Source organism: Leucoraja erinacea, chromosome 9, assembly GCF_028641065.1.
Source record: "Leucoraja erinacea ecotype New England chromosome 9, Leri_hhj_1, whole genome shotgun sequence".
NCBI classification, from domain to species: Eukaryota; Metazoa; Chordata; class Chondrichthyes; order Rajiformes; family Rajidae; genus Leucoraja; species Leucoraja erinaceus.
The window spans coordinates 51820397-51839382 of NC_073385.1; the positions used below are offsets into that span (position 1 = coordinate 51820397).

General features: G+C 41.4%; 1 protein-coding gene across 2 annotated transcripts in view; it reads left to right on the top strand.

Moving 5' to 3' along the window:
* The window catches only part of LOC129700380 (cytochrome c oxidase assembly protein COX16 homolog, mitochondrial), a 75738-nt gene that overhangs the window by 22889 nt on the left and 33863 nt on the right, over positions 1-18986 (top strand). For both annotated transcript variants that reach the window (XM_055640815.1, XM_055640816.1), the window contains exon 2: positions 5459-5536. In XM_055640815.1, coding sequence (XP_055496790.1) covers positions 5459-5536 — 78 coding nt within the window. The remainder of the gene's footprint in view (positions 1-5458; positions 5537-18986) is intronic.

An 18986-nucleotide genomic window follows, 5' to 3' on the forward strand; every position in this document is an offset into this window, starting at 1 on the left:
CCCCCCTCTCCTCTCCCCCTCACCCCCCTCTCCCCCCTCCCTTCTCCTCTCCCCCCCTCCCTCTACCCCCCCTCCTCCCCTCCCCCTCTCTCTTCTTCTGGTTCTTCTCTTCTTCTTTTTCTTCTTTCTTTCTTCTTTCTTCTTCTCTTACCTTTTCTCTTTCTTCTAGCTTCTTCTTCTCCCCGCCCTCCTCTCCCCCCTCCCCCTCCCTCTCGCTTCTACCCCTCCCCTCCTCTCCCCCCCTCCCCCACTGCCCTCCCCTAAAAACTCCCCTCCCCTCCACACCCCCCTACCCCCCTCCCCTCCCCACCCTCCCCCCCCCTCCCTGCTCCCCTCCCTCTCCCTCCCCTCTCAGCACACCCTCTCTCCCCCCCTCCCCCCCCCTCCCCCCTTGTCTCTCCCCCCCCCACCACCTGCCCACCGCTATTCCTACATGTGCGGTTCCTATGTCTGGCTTCCCGAGAACCCATAAAACCCAGAGTGGGAGCATGTGTCCCTTGATCCTGAGGAACTGCCTCAGAAGAAGAAGAAAATGTATTTTTCAAACAAGCTCAGCCACATTGGAGAGTTATGACATTGCAGTTTAGTTTAATTTATTGTCACGAGTCCTGAGTTAGTGTAAAGCTTTTATTGCATGCTAATCAGTCGGTGGAAAGACAATACAAGATTACATTTGAGCTATCCACAGTGTACAGATAGCACTAGTACTAGCTACTAGTTCCCATTAGTATTAGTACAGTGTACTAGTCCCCATGTACAGCACAAATTGAGTGTCGTGTTCTCTACATTACATCATTATGTACAGTTTAAAAGTACTTCAATGTCTTTAAGCACTTTGGGACATCTGAGACTACAGTCGGTGTAGAGAACGTTATCAATTTTTTAATATCTTTTAAAATTATGTTAATACTTCTGCCTTTGTACAGTTACTAGATTAGTTGACATAATGGCAATTCATAGCATCGCTGCATATGACAACGAAACTTGACGAGTATGCAGACGTATTACCTGGGGTTCTCAGGGACTTTGATATTAACCCAGGTCTGTAATTAAATGTTCAATATCAATATATTCTCTTAATTTTCCCTATGGTTAAAAACTCATTTCATGCCTGCCATTTATAAATGCTGAACACCAGGATGACTAGTGGTGTCTCAAGGAGTAGATGTTAGAATGGCTGGGGGTGGGGATGGTTGTTTAGAATGGCTGGAATGGATAATGTGTGGCTTCCTTGAACTTTTTGTGTCCAATATTTTTATGCCCGGTGAGTGTGAAATAGTATTTTAATAAGCGTAAACAAGCGAGTATTTTAGGCTGAGTTGAGATTGTGACGTAAGAATATATTGCCATGAAATAGGGGCTTCACGTTAATGCTTTGCAGATTTTTAAGCTTTTCAAGATCTGTTTATCACGTTTTTTCAAATATGTCAAATCAGTGTCAGCTCGCATTACATGATCCAACTTTAGTGACCAAAAAGCCCCTTTATCTAATAGTGAATGGAAAACATTTAACGTCAGCTCAGCTTCCCCTCTGCCTTTCACATTTCTGTCCAATTATATTATATTGGAACAACCCAACGCTATGGAATCCTGAGTCTCTTCGCCACTGGGTACTGCCACTGTGAGTTCTCTCTTTGCTTATTGTTCTTGACATAAAGTGTTTTGGACATGAAATGTTCCGCACAGCTGGTTATTGTTTTACACAGCTCAACCGCTCTGACTAAAATAGAACTTCATTTTTTTCCCGTTTCTCTTCACTAATACATGGACTTGTGTTACCAGTTTCCGTAATTAAAAATATAACCTGTTGTGGAATTAGAATTAGAATGGATATGTGCTTTGTGCTTAATACTCAAAATAGAGTTATTACTTTGAAAGCTTCAGGGCTTAGTATACAGTAAGTTTTCAACACAAACATTTGACTTGCAAATGTCTGCCACTGACTCTTCAGGTATACATATTATATTTGCAACAATATTTTTTGCTGCAATAAATAATGCACCACTCTCCATGCAATGGAATACGTTGCACCAGCATGCTAGAATGCATTTCACATAATCTTTTCAATTTACAAAATTTTGCTTCCTGCAAAAGATTCCTTTGGTAAATTAAAAATTGCTGTTTTTTAGATGTACTTGCTATCTGAGGGGATGTTAAATCACATATTTATGGTTCTGAACTTGCTTCGAGTAATGTGTTTGTATCTAGAGCCAAATTAGAAGTCTGTATGAAATGCTTGAATGCATTACATCATTTTAAATGCTATCTCATAACTCTTATTAAACTCTTGTATAAGCTAGTTGGACTCCATTTCTCCTTCTCCTTTCTAAATAAAAAAGGTAGTGACTTTTTGTTTGACATAGCAGAGAAAGTGTGCTTATTTATAATGGTTATGTTTCATGACCAACAGATCTATTATCATATCACTTGTCTTACAAATCAGACCCTTTATATTTTATTTTATATTAATTATTTCACACTGCTCATTCCATTCTCATTTTTTCCTTTATTTTCTTCCTTGAAAAAGATGTTTAAACATTTTTGTGACCTCGCACTAAGAGTTTACAATACAATCATTGGACTACAATTAAGAAGAATCAGCGTTACTTTATTGTGTTGTTTGGGTGTTAAAGGGGAGGCAGTAAAAAATGTATTTTTTTCAGGATGTAACTAACGGGGTGGATAAAGGGGAGGCAGTAAATTTAATTTTTAAATATGAGTCTTAGTGCAATTACCTGAGTTCCTAATCTTGTGTGTCAGTAGCATGATACATGAAAAAAATTTGCACAAGAACAAAAAACATTGGTAATATTTTAACACAACTAGAGGATTGTATAACTATAAAAAACAGACTTCTGATAAATCCGTATTTTTTTTAATATGTCTTAGTCCGTGGGCCAGAGGGGCTTACCGTGACCACAATTGACTACTATCCTGTGATCAATCATCCTATCACAGAATTTAGTACAGTTCAAAAGTGTTTATGAGCTTCGGAAGAAGCAAGTCATGAGGTTGGCCAAGAATATGTCATTACAACATTCGACTTGGGTGTCTGCATGAAGGCAGATCCTCTCGTGTGGAGTCATCCTGCAAAGTACAAGAAACACATTGTGTTCATTGGCACATTTCATGTCATTTGTGCATATTCAAAATGCTTGGAAAGAAAATGGAAGGATCCGGACTTCAGGATGTCCACATGGAATCGGGGGTCATGTCTACTGGTTCTATGAAAGGTGTTATGACAGGAAAGAACTACGACAGAAGTCTGCACTGCCACAAGACGATGGTGGAGTTCTTGGAGAGACTCCTTCTTGATGAATTCCTGTTTATGGCTGAAAAAGATGCAGTGCTGTCAGGTATACCAGAGGAATCAAAGGGCATCTTTCAAGAGCTAATCCGATTGCCAACAAAGCAGGCACTTGCTGAAGTCATGGCCAATGCAGATCTCAACACATTGATGGTCGTATGAGAGCTTCAAAGCTGATGTTTGAAAGGGATCTCTCAGGAAAAATGCGCAATTTTGGATGTCGTACATGAATTCCGTATGGATTGCTCTCTCATTGACTAGGTCTGTGAAAGAGAACAACTTTCCATTGTACTTGCACTGTGTTTTCTTATGCCGGATCTCTTCTTCACCTTTGGTGGTGACAATTACTTCCGCTGACTGACCTACCTTGCTGTGTTCTTGGCAAACATCGAAGAATCACCATCACCATCACCAAAGAGGTGCCATTAGTGTCGCTAGGTCGTACATACCAGGAAACCAATGTGCTGTTGAAAAAACGATTAAGGAGACAATCATGGGTTCGAACTTCAAAAGAAAGGGCACACTTTCTCTCTGCAACTCTCAGTCTCACAGACATGACTTCTGGTACCAATCGCGGAAGCAAACAGAGGTCAACAACCAACTGAGATAAGGAAAAGTGAGGCATGTGTAAAGAAAGCCATTGATGCTGTAAAGAGCTTCCTGAATCCTTTGACGTAGATGACAAGACTGGGTTGTTTGTACTCTCTTCTGCTGCACATGTTCTGGCTGAAGTTGAGAAATATGTCAGAAAGGTACTTACCCCAGGGAAAGAACAGAGAGAGAAGTTCATCAGAGAGCGACTTGAGAAAAAGACAGCATTCTCCGAGCCCATCAAGAATCTGAAGCTCAAAACCATGGCAGAAACAAAGAAAAGAGTGAAGCTGAAAACATCTGAACAAAAGGTACAAGCAACAAGGGGATATTGCTTTTCAACTGATGGTCAATGCACAAAGTTCTGGCAGTCAACTCAATCTACGGGAGATTATGAAGTACTCTCTGACCCCTGTACACTACTCCACTGGTACATCAGACAACTTCTTTGCAAAGACTGATAAATCCAAGGGCCTACACTACCTATTGAAAGATGTAGACAACTCACAACCTTCTGCCAGTAACAAGACATTGATAGTGGAAGATGGCAATGCTGCATTCTGCTATCATAAAGAGATTCCTGCAAACTTCAAAGAGATTGGCATCAAAATCTTCAATGCATTGTCATCTAATGATGTAGTCTTCAGTACCGATATGTACAAACCAGATTCAGTGAAGTCAAGTGAACACGACGTGGGTGTGCGGAGAAGAGAATAATCAAAGGAGGAAAGATCAAAAAGCAAGAGATTGGAAGCAGTTCTTGACCAACGATGAGAACAAGAAGCAGCTCATTGAACTACTTCTTGATGTGTGGAGTGAGCATGACATGGCAATGAGGCTACATGGAAGGAAGGTGATCTTCATTAAGGAAGGAGAGGCCACACTTCTTGCTTCTCAGAATGGGAAAGACACTGCAGTCTGAGATTCAATCCCTTAACTCAAACCAAGAAGAAACAGGCTTGTGAATCATCCCATCCTGCAACTGTGGCAAAGAGCAAGGATATGACCACGTACAAGTCAAAAGCCCAGACAGCAATATCTTTTTCATATTGCTTCATTATGCAAACACCATTCAAGACACCACAGTGTTCTTTGACACAGGGAAGGCAACAGGCAAAGGCTAATAGATGTCACCCATTTTGCAAAGCACAGGGAAGGCAACAGGCAAAGGCTAATAGATGTCACCCATTTTGCAAAGCAGTCCTCCTCAGAATACTGCTCAGCATTACCGATTTTCATAGAGTTGAAGATGATATGGTCCTAATTTAGTGGATTTTTTTTAATGTATCTTTACTAAGAAACAGACTCAATTGCAAGTACCAAATTCACAGACCCCAAGAAAGAGGGCAAAGTGTGAAAAAGCACAATTTTGAGATATATTGAAATAAGGGTTAATAAAACTTAAAGAGAGCAATCCTGCTTACTCCTGTTTCTCTATATATAACTGGTCTTCTTTCATTTTATGTGGTATAGTAAGTACTCTGAATAGTACTCATTGGAACTGAATATACCATATTGCAGATTTGCTTCAGTAATAGCAATGTGTTTTTTTTTACACAGCTACTTATTGTTGGAGGATCTTTTGGTCTCCGTGAATTTGCCCAAGTTCGGTATGATGTCCAAAAGGTGAAGAGAAAGGTAAGCAATAGACAAATCTGCACTCTCAATCTGCCTAGTAACATGGTAATCTGAAATCTGCCTTGCAATATTGCACACTATTGCATTGGAAACCAATTCCACAGCTACACGTTACTATCTTAACTCTGCTGCAGTTTAGCATTATTTTCATTGCTTTGCATTGATGCCTGGGATTTGCACTAAAACAAACTACATAGGTTTTGCAAATGGAAAGGCCACGTGGAGGTGGTGTTCAAAGTAACAGGTAATTTATTAAAACTGGTGAGCACCCTCATTTGCTCCAACAGAGGCCCTGAAATAACCCTCACTATTATACTGACATTGAAGTGTTGAAAATGGAAATATGGTTTTAGCAGTATCTAGCCTGTGTGTAAAGTTCATATGTAAATGATATTCTTCCCAAGTCCGCACTGACTTTATTGGGTTGGCATGTAGGTAATTGGCTTCTAATCTGAGCCATGCTATCATGGTTGGAATTTTATAATCAGTAGTTAAGGACAGCACTCGGCATTGCCCTTGAAAGAACCTGCCCTCGAAAAAACCTGCCCTCAAAGCTTCAGCGTGGCATGGATTCCCATTGTCCTTTGTGATTTGATATCTGTTGCTCCTCCACATGGTATATACGACCTTCAGCAATAATGAGTGGGTTGAGGGATTCTGACACATCGCTAATTTTACAACATTTTCAACACATTATTGGAGAGAAAAATAATGTGCCACTAATATGAATTAAGGTGGAATTTGAAATATTTTTTAGTTTAAAACAAAACTGTCCTTAGTTTCTAATTTTCTAAATCTGGGATTGAAAGAATCGGCCTTCAAATGTAGACTTAGCTGTCCGAGGCTAAAGGCATTCACATTAAGGCACAACATATCAGATAAAGATTGTAACACCCAGTAAAACAATGTGAATTCTATACCAATGATAGAGTGCTTAAAAATGTCACCATCAAATCTTGGTTATTTCATCTTCAAAGACAGCAAAATGCATCTTATGGGGGAGAAAGATAGCACTGATAGCAACTTCTGTATTTCCATATTTACTGCTGCATGTGCGGAATCCAGAAGTTATAGCTAGTTTCATAGTAGTAATGACAAATGCGGCTGGGTTTGTTATCGTTCGAATCCAACTTTCTGACTCGTGTTTGCAACATGTAAACCAGAATGTAGTTGGGCTCCTTAACTGTAGAAGGAGCCAAAGCTGTGTTTGACACACTTCTCTGTTAATGTCTATGAACTCACTGGATCGTGACAGGAAACTGGATTTTCCTTTCAAAAGTCAATGACTCCTCTGTTTATTGGAACATCCTTCTGTTTAGTTTCTTGATAGTTTGGTCACTTTGAATTCATAATGAAAAATTTTCAATAATTTATATTTCATTGGCTTTATTAAGGGTGTCATAGGTTACGGGGAGAAGGTAAGAGAACGGGTTGCGAACTAGATAGATCAGCCCACAATTAAATGGTGGAGTAGACTCGATGGCCTAATTCTGCTATGATGACTTTTGAATTTATGAAGATGAGTGGGATTAGAGCCACCTCTTTAATCTCAAGAGATGCTGCCTATTATGCCCGTGTCCCACTTAGGAAACCTGAACGGAAACCTCTGGCGACTTTGCGCCCCACCCAAGGTTTCCGTGCGGTTCCCAGAGGTTTTTGTCAGTCTCCCTACCTGCTTCCACTACCTGCAACCTCTGGCAACCACCTGCAACCTCCGGGAACCGCACGGAAACCTTGGGTGGGGTGCAAAGTCTTCAGAGGTTTCCGTTCAGGTTTCCTAAGTGGGACAGGGGTATTTTTCCTATAATGTTCTTGCAGCTACTTGATCTTCTGCAGAGAGGAAGCTTTCAAAATAGTAAATGTTTATGTCAGAATGATATCATTACCATGTGGTTTTTAAAGCAATGGCATGGAAATGTTTTCAAATATGTTAAAAGAGAAACTACTTCTTGAGGGAAATGAGACTAAATAAGGGCTGAGACTATCTTTGAAACGTTAGTGCTGACATTGTCTCCCGAGGAGGTGTCAAGCATTCCATGTTTGCTGAATTTTCGGTTTACTAATTTTTGCTATAATGCTATTGATTTTTTTGAAGTGCTCGTCTTTGATTTACAGATCTATTTTTCACTATAACACCATTCTCCATGAATAAGAATACACAGTAACATTTGCATAATGCATTTCAGCCATCGTTCTCGATTTACAGTTTCACAAAACAAAATGTTTTCCTGCAAATTAAGGAATGATTTATTATTCAAGTTCAACAGGTTTCAAGCAATTTGCAAATCTTGATGCCAGTGGGAGTTAATGGGCTATGTGCATCGCACATGTTTTGTTTTGCAGTGAACCATGTTCATTCATTGTTTTGAAATAAGTTTCAATGGATACAGATTGATATTGAGTGATTCAGTTCCTTGAATGCTATATTGATACGTTGCATCAGGAGGAGTGATTTGTGTTAAGATGCTGAACTGCTTGTGATGGTTATAATTCTTGGCCTATAACATGAAGATAGACACAGAGTGATGGAGTAACTCAATGGGTCAGGTAGCATCTCTGGGGGAGAAAGATTGGTGACGTTTTGCATCGGGACTCTTCAGACTGAAAGTTGGGGGGGGGGGGGTTGAAGAGCTGGAGGCGAGAAAAGACCAGGACCGCTCCTTTTGAGCCTTAGGCAGAATGGTACCTGATAGGTCCATTGTTGCCTAGGGAAGGTGAGATCTCAAGAGAAACAACGTGGAGAACTGTGGAATGGCAAAACGACCAGGTTGGAGGAAGGGAGTATGAGATGGTTACTTAAAATTAGAGAATTCAGTTTTTTTGTTCTGGAGGTCTAGACTTTTTTATGGGGGGGTTGGGGGGGGGAAGGGGGAAACTATCTTTTCAGGGTCCCTACCTAGTCGGAAAGGCAGCTTTTCTCCGGGCTGCAGTTTCGACCCGTCCTCGCGGCCTACCAGCGGGCCTGGAGCGGTGTTTCCTGTCGGGGACCGCCCAGAACCTCGGCTTCGGTGGCGGCACAGCGCTGGAGTGCTATCGTGGAGCGGAGCGGGCGATGCCTTGCCCGGGTCGCCGCGCTGGAGCTCCGGTGAGCTGAAGACCGCCGAGATAAACATTGCGGAGCTGCGGGTTTTTGGAGCGGCCAGCTGCGGGCGGCGGCGCTGAACTTAAACATTGGGAGCCTGGGATCTCTCGATGAGATCGCCAGTGGTGGAGCTCCAACCGGTGCGGCCTTGTTGGCTTCGGAAGCCGCGGTCTCCGGTGAGGGAAGCGGCCGTCCCAGGGTTCCCATGCCGCCGAGAGGATTCTCCCGACGCCGGAGTACAATCATCCGGCGAGAACGGCCTGGAACATCGGGCCTCCTTAAAGGCAACTGTGGAGGCCTCAATAGGCCCGACTATGGGTGGACATGGGATGGGGACTGGACACTGTGCCTTCCCTCATAATGGGAACCATTGTGGGGGGATGTTTTTATGTTTAAATTTCTTATTATTGTTATGTCAGTATTCTTTCTTTATGTGCTGCATTGGCAATAAGCATTTAACTACACCTAGATGTATGTGACCAATAAAATAACCTTGGAACTTTTGACCTTTTCTTACCATTGGGTTGTTAGTTACCCAAGCAAAATATGAGGTGCTGTTCCTCCTATCTGCATGTGACCTCACTCTAGGCCTCGGCAGACTGAGTGTAAGTGTTCAGCGAAACAGGTACCAAGTCTACGTTTGACGTTGCTCGTCTTCTTATAACATGAAGCATGTGACCTTGCTCCCTGTACATGGGCGCCTGGCTTCTCTTACTGATCATCTGGATGGTCGAGGATTCTTCATTTTAAATAAGTTTGCAATTGGGTCTTTTTTTCTCCTTGGTAAGTTCTTCATGAATATCTGCAGGAGGAATTCCATAATGCACCTGTGAAATATTTATCTCCTACACCCATCATCCTATAGGTATTCTTTTAATTTTATTGATTCTCAGGTTGTTAATGTGGTACAATGGACAGCTATAAGTGAGCATGTATAATATTATTACATTCAAAGGTCTGATGAACTTTATACATTTGTTCCCATGAATGATTGAACTTTCTGCCCTTTGAGTAATTGTTGTTTCTTATTAATCTTTTGTGTTTTTAATATAATTTATTAGAATAATATGGAAGCATGGTCACCATATTGAATGATTTGTGTGCATTTTCCGAGTTACAGACTAACTTGTGGACGTCATTAAGAAGGGGATCCATTTGTTACACAAGGATGGCCTGTAGTTCCAATGTAATCAGTTTTGTGTTGTGGAATAATCCTCACAATAAAATGATGACACTTGCTTTTTAATAATAATCTTCGCTGACTGCACTACAAAATTATGCTAAAGACATAAATCTTTCTACTTCCAAGTGTTTTCAAAATCTCAGCGAATTTCAGCAGCTGTGCTGTTTGTTCCAGAGTTGCATTGTTTACTGGCATTTGAGCCATGCCTTTGAATATACATTTTGTATATAAGCAAAAATAATCCAAACCATCAAATGAGTTTGATGAAAGGAAGAATGTTAGAATCGCTGCCTTCGCTGCATTAGTGACCATTCAGCATAACAAGAAAACCTGTGCCAAGGAATTTAGTGCAGTTGAGTCCCTGTTCCCATGCTATCATTATTTTTAATTTTTTAATAATATAATACATATAATCATCATGTAAAAATTTGATTACAGGGCATTTTAAAACTTTGCAATGTTATATTATATTTATTTTCCAGAAAACAGACACAAAGTACTGGAATAACACAGCAGGTCAGGCAGCATCTCCCAAAACGTCACCTTTTCCTTTTCTCCAGAAATGCTGGCTGACCCGCTGAGTTACTCCAGCACTTTATGTCTATCTTCATGAAAATCAATATAGCATTACATTGCAAAGTTTTAAAATGGCCTGTAATCCAATTTTTACATGATGATGTATCTTTCTTTGGTATAACCAGCATCTGCAGTTCCTTCCTACATATTTATTTTGCATGTTCATTTGGCTCTGATTTTTGTATTCCTCAAGCACAAAGATGCTTTCAATATCTACATAAATTTTCTGTATAGTCTCAAAACTCGAGTGCTGATTTTCATACCTTGATGTGCAGTGAGTGTCTGTCTGCATAGTCAATTAGACAGTCCCTATTTGTGTAATTGTATATTCTGAACTTTCTATTGCACAGAGATCCGAAAGAACAGAAACATGATAGTATTAGCATGCAACAACACTTTTTTTTAACTGCTGTTCTTTGTGATGCCCTGAACAGGAGTCTACTGCTGCTGCTGAGGAGCCAAACATGAAGAACAGATTTTTTCAGATATCTTTAAAGTATTTTGAGTCAGCTGCAGATGGACAGCTTTTTGGCAACATTTGAAACTGATTTAGTGGAACAGCTGGAACAAAGATGCTTTGCCAGCAGGAATTTTTGAACAGAGTAGGCGGGAGGTGGGATTATAGAAATTTATTCCAAATGACCTATTGAGTAGAAGTGGTGAAACGTATTAATTTTCTTCCAGAGTTGTGAAACTGAAATTCAGCTATTTTGCCCTGTCAGACAGAATACAGGCATGGCATAAATGATTTGAAAAGTAACTTTAAAAAAAAAAATGGATACCAAGGACAACTGAAAAGATGCTCAGATGTTCTGCAGAATTGGCTCTGGTGGTGCACACAGGTGTGGGAGGAAGAGTTTAGAGTCAGGCTGAAGGATGGAATCAAATCAGGAAGATTTTCTGCAAGGCAGAGGCCAATCCAGCAGAACACAACAGTCAGCCCAGCAAAACACAATGGTCCCGCACTTGTCCCCATGTTGTTCTGAGATGTGGCTAAAACTTTACTCTGCATATGGGTATAGGTGTATTATTGTCACGTATAGTCAGATACAGTGAAAATCTATGTTTTGCATGCTATTCAAGCAAATCATACCATACGTGAGTACAATTCAAACAAGACAGAAATACAATTAGTGCAAAAACCATTGCAGAATATGGTGTTACAACTATAAAGAAAGTGCAGATTAAAAGATAGTTTAGAGAGTCACAATGGATTAGATTGGGAGGTCGGGGCATCTTCTTTTGTTTTTGAGAGGGAATAAGCTGTTCTTGAATCTGGTGTTATGTGCTTTCAAACTGTATCTTCTGCCTGATGGGAGAAGGGAGAGAAGAGGCTACTTTGTGAGATGGATTGTTCTGCATCTACAATGCTCTGTAGTTTCTTGCGGTCTTGGGCAGAGCAATTGCCAAACCAAGTTGTGAAGCATCCCAAAATGGATCGATAGAAATTGGTAAGAGCCATAGTATATGCCTATTTTATCAGAATTTGCACTGTTATTGTGATGTATTTGTCAAAATCTTCCACTGAGACTTGGGCACCTCATTCCAAAGTTGCCTACAAAGTTCGGGTGTACTGTGACTTAAAATGATCACATACCAATTTTATTTTATGTTTAATGTTCCTTACTCATATCCCTACTTAACTGGGTGGCACAGTGGCGCAATGCTAGAGTTGCTGCTTTATAGCGCCAGAGATCCGGGTTCGATCTTGACTACAGTTGCTGCCCTACGGAGTTTGTACATTCTCCCTGTTACCGCGTGATGCTCTGGTTTCCTTCCACAGATCAAAGATGTGCAGGTTTGTAGGTTAATTGGCTTTGTTAAAATTGTAAATTGTTCTTAGTGTGTAGGATCGTGCTCGTATACGGGGATCGCTGGTCAGTGCGGACTCAGTGGGCGTTGTACACTCCCCCTACTTCGTCGTTGTATCTCTTTTTAAGTCTAAACCAAAATGAATATGTACCTAAACTCTTTCATATCACTGCCTTCCCCCTTCTATCTGTTCGTTTGGAGGGGCCAAGTAACTAGAATTAACTTGCCATTTGGTACGTCATTATTTAACGCAAAATGGAAGAGGTTGTGAGAACAAAGTACGGTGACAAGAAACAAAATTCTCTTTGCCATAATCTCTATTAGTGGCAAAACTCTGGTACTTAGATGAGGTTTTTGCTTAATGGCAAAGCTAAACAAAGTGCAAAATCGCGCCGAAGTTCCTTGGGGTGTGAGTTGTGCAAATAAAAGCTCAAAAAATTGTCAAAAGAAAGGAAATCTGGGAGATTTGGACTGTGTGAGGCTTTTGAACTTTTCTTAGGTTTTGGAATTCACAGAAATGCTGAGAATATGGACATGGGAATGAGCCCTGTATAAACTAGCAGGTTGTTGGTCAAGGAGGAAGGCAGGAAAAATAATGTGGAGGGAAATTCCTAAGCCATCAGCCAACCCCTTGAAGAGTAAATAATTGGTTCTGAGAATCTAAACCAAATGGCCTTTTGTAAATGCAAATCTTTGACTTTTTCTTGTCAGAACGTGGTATGTTCTGCTACTGGGATGTATGGACCATTGCCATGTATCCAAATTTTTAGTTTGACCTCTAGTGGGCTACATTTTTGCATTTGCAATTGGAACACAAAAAAACATCCTACGTAATGAGACAAACAACACTGGGTTATGGAGGGGATTATGGCATTGGAAAGATAATTCATATCACATCTTGTCCATTTTTAATTCACCTTGAAAATACTTTCACTGCTTCACACTTTTCTCTCGGCCGTTACACGGCTGGTAGAACTGCTCCCTCACCGCGCCAGAGACCCAGGGTATGGTTCTGCTCTTGGGTGCTGTCTGCATGGAATTTGCAAGTTCTCCCTGTGCTGTGTGTGTTTCGTCCAGGTGCTCCAGTTTTCTCCCACATAACAAAGGCATGTGAATTTATAGGTTAATTGGCCTCTGTAAATTGCCCCGAGTGTGCAGGGAATGAATGAGATAGTAAGATAACATCGAATTAGTGTGAATGGGTGATCGATGGTCAGCATGGACTTGGTGGGCCGAAAGGCCTGTTTCCATGGTGTATCTCTAAACTAAACTAACCTAAACCAAATAATCAATGGCTAAAGTGATGTAAGGATGCATGAAAGGATGTAAGGAATAATAAAGAGACTGACTAATGCCTCCTCCATATGCACAGGTGAAATGGTAGTTTCAAAGAAGAACTTATTCATGCAGGTTCTTTTTAAATTTGGCCAATTAATATTTGTTCCTATAAGTAGAAGCTCAGATAGTCTTAAGCATTCCTGTATTAACAGGAAATGCGCCAATGTGTTCAGATTTCAATAAATCTTATGAGGTTTCTACTTTAGCTCTATGAGAATTCTGTTTTATTGGAAAAGGATAGGGAACTGGCGTGGCAAGAAGTTGTGTAAAGCAAAATATTTGAATGAAAGCATTAATATTTAACTTGAAACATCAATGTGGAATGTATCTGCTATTAAATGTGAACTCATCCAAATTTGCCGACGTGGCCCAACGTGTCGAATCTAGTAGTGCAGAACTGCAGTTCTCATTGATCTTAACTTTATCAGTCCACGTTAGTATTCAAATAATTCCTTGATTACCCTTGTCTACCTAAGAAATTCCATTCTTGTGCCCCTCTCATTCTGGATTCCTGTGCATCCTCCAAATGTCCTTGCCCATAATAAGTGACCTTGCCTTTGGCTGACATGGCCCTTGCTGCTGGACTTTCTTCACTGAATGTATCTCTCAGTGTTGGCTCGTCTGAAAAGCTGGCTATTTGAATCTCTTTCTTTGGCTCAGTGCCATTTATTATTAAATTGCCCAACACACTTTATTGGATTTCATTTCAGAATCAATGCCTTATGAATGTGCATTATTGTTAAATGTAAAGTAGCATAGTTGCAGAAAATAATATGGAAGGGATACACTGAATGAAAATGTCAAGGATCAACAGTAGTTAAGTGGAAGGTGTCCAAGTTTAGTTTTATTATTCAGTTTATCGTCACATGTACCAAGGTGCAGTGAAAAGCTTTTGTTGCTTGCTAACCAGTCAGCGGAAAGACTATACATGATTACAATAGAGCCATCCACATTGTACAGGTGCATGATAAAGGGAATAATGAGAATATGCAGAACAAAGGACAAAAACAAAGGACAAAGGACATTTATTATCACTTACACCAATTGGTGTAGTGAAACTTGATGCCATTTGCAGCACACCAATAAAAATAGGACACAACATTAAATAATTTAACAATAAACATAAAAACATCCCCCCACAATGGTTCCCACTGCGAGGGAAGGCACAAAGTCTAGTCCTTTTCCCCTTGTTCACCCATGGTCGGGCCTATTGAGGCCTCCGCAGTCGCTGTTACGGCAGCCCAATACTTCAGGCCCTCTCGCCGGGCGATGGTGCTCCGGCGTTGGGGGAACCCCTCTCAGTGGCTTCCTGTCCACACACCCCTTCCTGTCCCCAGCTCTTTTCCCTGCAACCACATAAGGCACAACATTTGTTTTACACCTCATCTCTCCAAGGACCCAAATAGCCATTCCAGGTGAGGCAAAAATTCACATGCACTGTCTTCAAATTTGTCTACTGCATTTGGTGCTCCAGGAGTGGTTTGCCTCTACAGCAGTGAAACCAAACACAGCCTATCCATCCATTTTGCAGAGCACCTGTGTACTCGCCACAGTTGCCAACCTGAACTCTATGATGGATGAGAATTCAATTCTATTTCCTATGTTGACACTGACCTGTCCATTGTCAGACTTCTCCATAGCCAGGTCGATGCCCAAATGCAAATAGAAGGCACATGACCTCACCTTGCATGGTTTTATTTTCAAAAGCATGAACTTTAAATTAGCTATTTTAAATAACCCTCTGTTACGCTTGCCCCACTATATCTTATGCTCGTTCTTGCTCTTGCTCATATCCTCTATGTCCATTCTCCTTTCTCCACATAGTTTCCTCCACCCACTACACACGTAGTTCACCCTCAAGCTTCCACCCAACCTCCCCATCTGGTTCTTGTTCCATCTGCCGTTCACCTCTCCCTCCCATATTACCTTACTTACTAAGATTCTGGCGCAACTCACATTTCTTGTCCAGCTTATCACCCGCCAAGCAGTCACCGCCTTCCCTTCCTTCACCTGGCTCCATGTGCCTCTTTTTCTATTTTTTTGTCGGCTTCTACTTTTCATCCACCTGTTTCTGTGTCCCAGCTCCATCTACCCTTCATCCATTACCCCAAAGATAGACATAAAATTCTGGAGTAACACAACGGGACAGGAACTATCTCTGGAGAGAAGGAATGTGTCTATCTTCGGTGTAAATCAGCATCTGCACTCGTCCTATCCATTACCCTTTCCGTGGTCACCTCTAGACCATGTCTCACTAATGCCCTCTCTCTTTATACCATGGTCTTCCCTGTACCCAAAAAGGCAAGGATTACTTGTCTTAATGACTACAGGCCTGTCGCACTGACCTCTGTAGTCATGAAGACACTCGAAAGGCTTGTGCTGGCCAAGCTGAAAAATATCACAAACTCCCTGCTGGACCCTCTGCAGTTTGCATATCGGGCCAATAGATCTGTGGATGATGCAGTCAACCTGGGCCTGCACTTCATCCTGCAGCACCTAGACCACCAGGGGACGTATGTGAGGATCCTGTTTATTGATTTTAGCTCTGCATTCAACACCATTGTGCCAGAGCTACTACACTCCAAACTTTCCGAGTTGACTGTGCCTGAACCCCTCTGTCAGTGGATCACCAACTTCCTGACAGACAGGAAGCAGCATGTGAGGCTGGGAAAGCACATCTCAGACCCGCAAACGCTCAGCATAGGAGCACCGCAAGGCTGCGTACTCTCTCCTCTCTACGCTCTCTACACCAACGACTGCACCTCCACAGACACCTCTTTCAAGCTTCTCAAGTTTGCGGATGACACAACCCTGATTGGACTGATCCAGGATGGGGAGAAATCTGTCTACAGACAGGAAGTGTCACAGCTGGTGTCCTGGTGCCGTAGCAACAACCTAGAGCTCAATGCTCTTAAGACAGTGGAATTGATTGTAGACTTTAGGAGAGCTTCCCCTCCCCTCACCCCACTCACCATCAACAACACCACAGTCACATCTGTGGAGTCTTTTAAGTTCCTGGGAACATCATCTCCAAGGACCTTAAGTGGCAGGCTTTCATCGACTCCACAGTCAAAAAGGCACAACAGAGGATGTATTTCCTGCGGCAGCTGAGGAAGCACAATCTATCACACATCGTAGAGTCTGTTCTCACCTTCTCCATCATGGTCTGGTTTGGCTCAGCCACCAAGCACGATACCTGGAGGCTGCAGCGAATCGTCCGATTTGCAGAGAAGATTATTGGCTGCGACCTTCCCTCCATTGATGAACTGTACACTGCAAGGGCTAGGAAGCGAGCGGGCAAGATCATCTCGGACCCCTTTCACCCTGGCCACAAACTCTTTGAATCACTTCCCTCTGGAAGGCGACTCCAGATTGTCAAAGCTGCCACAACCAGACATAAAAACAGTTTTTATCCACGAGTAGTTGCTCTACTCATCAGCCAAAAATCTGTAGCCTACCTTTGATCTGGTATTTTGTTGGTTCACATGCTTGATCAATGGTGTTTTATCATTAATGTCTTATTATTATTAATGTTTAGTGTTTTCTGAGTCATTCGTAACTGTCACTGTATGTCATGTTGTTACTTGTGGGTGGAGCACTAAGGCAAATTCCTTGTATGTGAATACTTGGCCAATAAACTTACTTATTTACTTACTTACTTTACTCCGCAACACACTCTCAGTCCTGATGCTGGGTTTAGCCCGAAAACGTGGACCATTCCTTCATCCTCTTGCTGCTCGAACCGTTGAGTTCATCAACAGATTGTTTGTTGCTGTTGGATTGATTGGGGATAATGGCTCTGACAAGGAGGTCCCAATGTAAATTCAAGTGACACGGAAAGTAAAATGGGTAAATATGTTGCAAATAACATTTATTGTGTAGATTTGCTGCAAAGAATCCAGACAGTTGTCTACAATCATTGTTTTCTCTTGATTGTTCTGGATAAATAGATGCCACTATTGACCATGAATTTGGATATATTTCACAGTCTTTGGAAGAGTATTTAAATTTAATACGGGAAATATATAAAAGCAATAGCTGTTTGATTTTCTGAGAGATAAAAGGTAAAACTACAGAATACAAGGCAGCCTCAGAAAAGGACGTACCTTTAGAGTTGAGATGAGGAGGAATTTCTTCAGCCAGTAGGTGGTGAATCTGTGGAATTCATTGCCACTGACGGCTGTGGAGGCCAAGACAAAGGACATTTTTAATACAGAGATTGATAGGTTCTTGGTTAGGAATGGTGTCAACGGTTGTGAACAGAAGGTAGGGGAACGGGATTGAGAGGGAAAGATAGACCAACCATGATAAAATAGCAGAGCAGACTCTGGGCTGAAAGGCTATTTCTGCTCCAACATCTTATGGTAAATGTTACTTTTATAGTTTGTTTCTTGATTTTATATTGATAAAGCTCATTTGACTTTATTCATTGTTAAACTGAGAGTTTCCTTTTACAAAACTTATTACATGGCAATTTATGACTATTGCCTCTGCCATGGAAAAGGTTGTAAAAGTAGCAGACTGCATTGGATGCAAGTAATAACAAAGTGTTAACCATTTAGTAGTGGTAAAAAATAGGCTGGAGAGCCAAATATAAATTTAAACTTAAAGTGAAACCATGTGTGGCAATCTACTGGGGGCATTAGTGATGCAACTCAAAGTCAACGATGTCAAATGGACCATATGATTCTACGTTTCATATTCTAAGAGCTTGAAAATATGCATGATTTTATTATACATTATATGCAGTTGTATGGCCAGAATATTTTGACATCTTGACCCTCTCCTCTCCACATTTAAAAAGAAACTTGTTCAGGATTAAGTAAACCCCTAGAGAATTCTGGAAACACTCGGAAGGTTTGGCAGGATGTCATAGATTTCTATAGCAAGGAAACAGGTCTTTTGGTCCAACTTGTCCATGCCAATCAAGTTGTCCACCTGAGCTAATCCATTTGCCTCAATCTTGCCCATATCCCTCTAAACCTTTGTACCCACCTCCACCTCTTCGTCTGAAGGTTCATCACCCTCTGTAGAAAAAGTTGCCTTTTAAATCCCTTTTAAATCTTTCCCTTCTTACCTTAAACCTATGCTCTCCAGTTGGAGACTCCGCTACCCTGTGAACGTTCTGACAATTCATCTTATCCGTAGCCCTCAAGATTTAATATTCCATTTCAAGGTCATCATTTAATATCCTACTCTGTAAGGAAAAATGACTCTGCTTTATCCAGTTTCTTTGTATAACTCAGGCCCTCCTCTACACCGACGATTGTGCCCCCGCCCACTCCACCAACACCATCGTCAAGTTTGCGGACGACATGACTGTGGTTGGACGTATCTCAGGAGGAGATGAGACAGCCTACAGGGAGGAAGTCCAAAGACTGGCAGCGTGGTGTTCAGACAACCACCTCATCCTAAACACCACAAAAACAAAGGAAATTATCATAGACTTCTGTATAGAA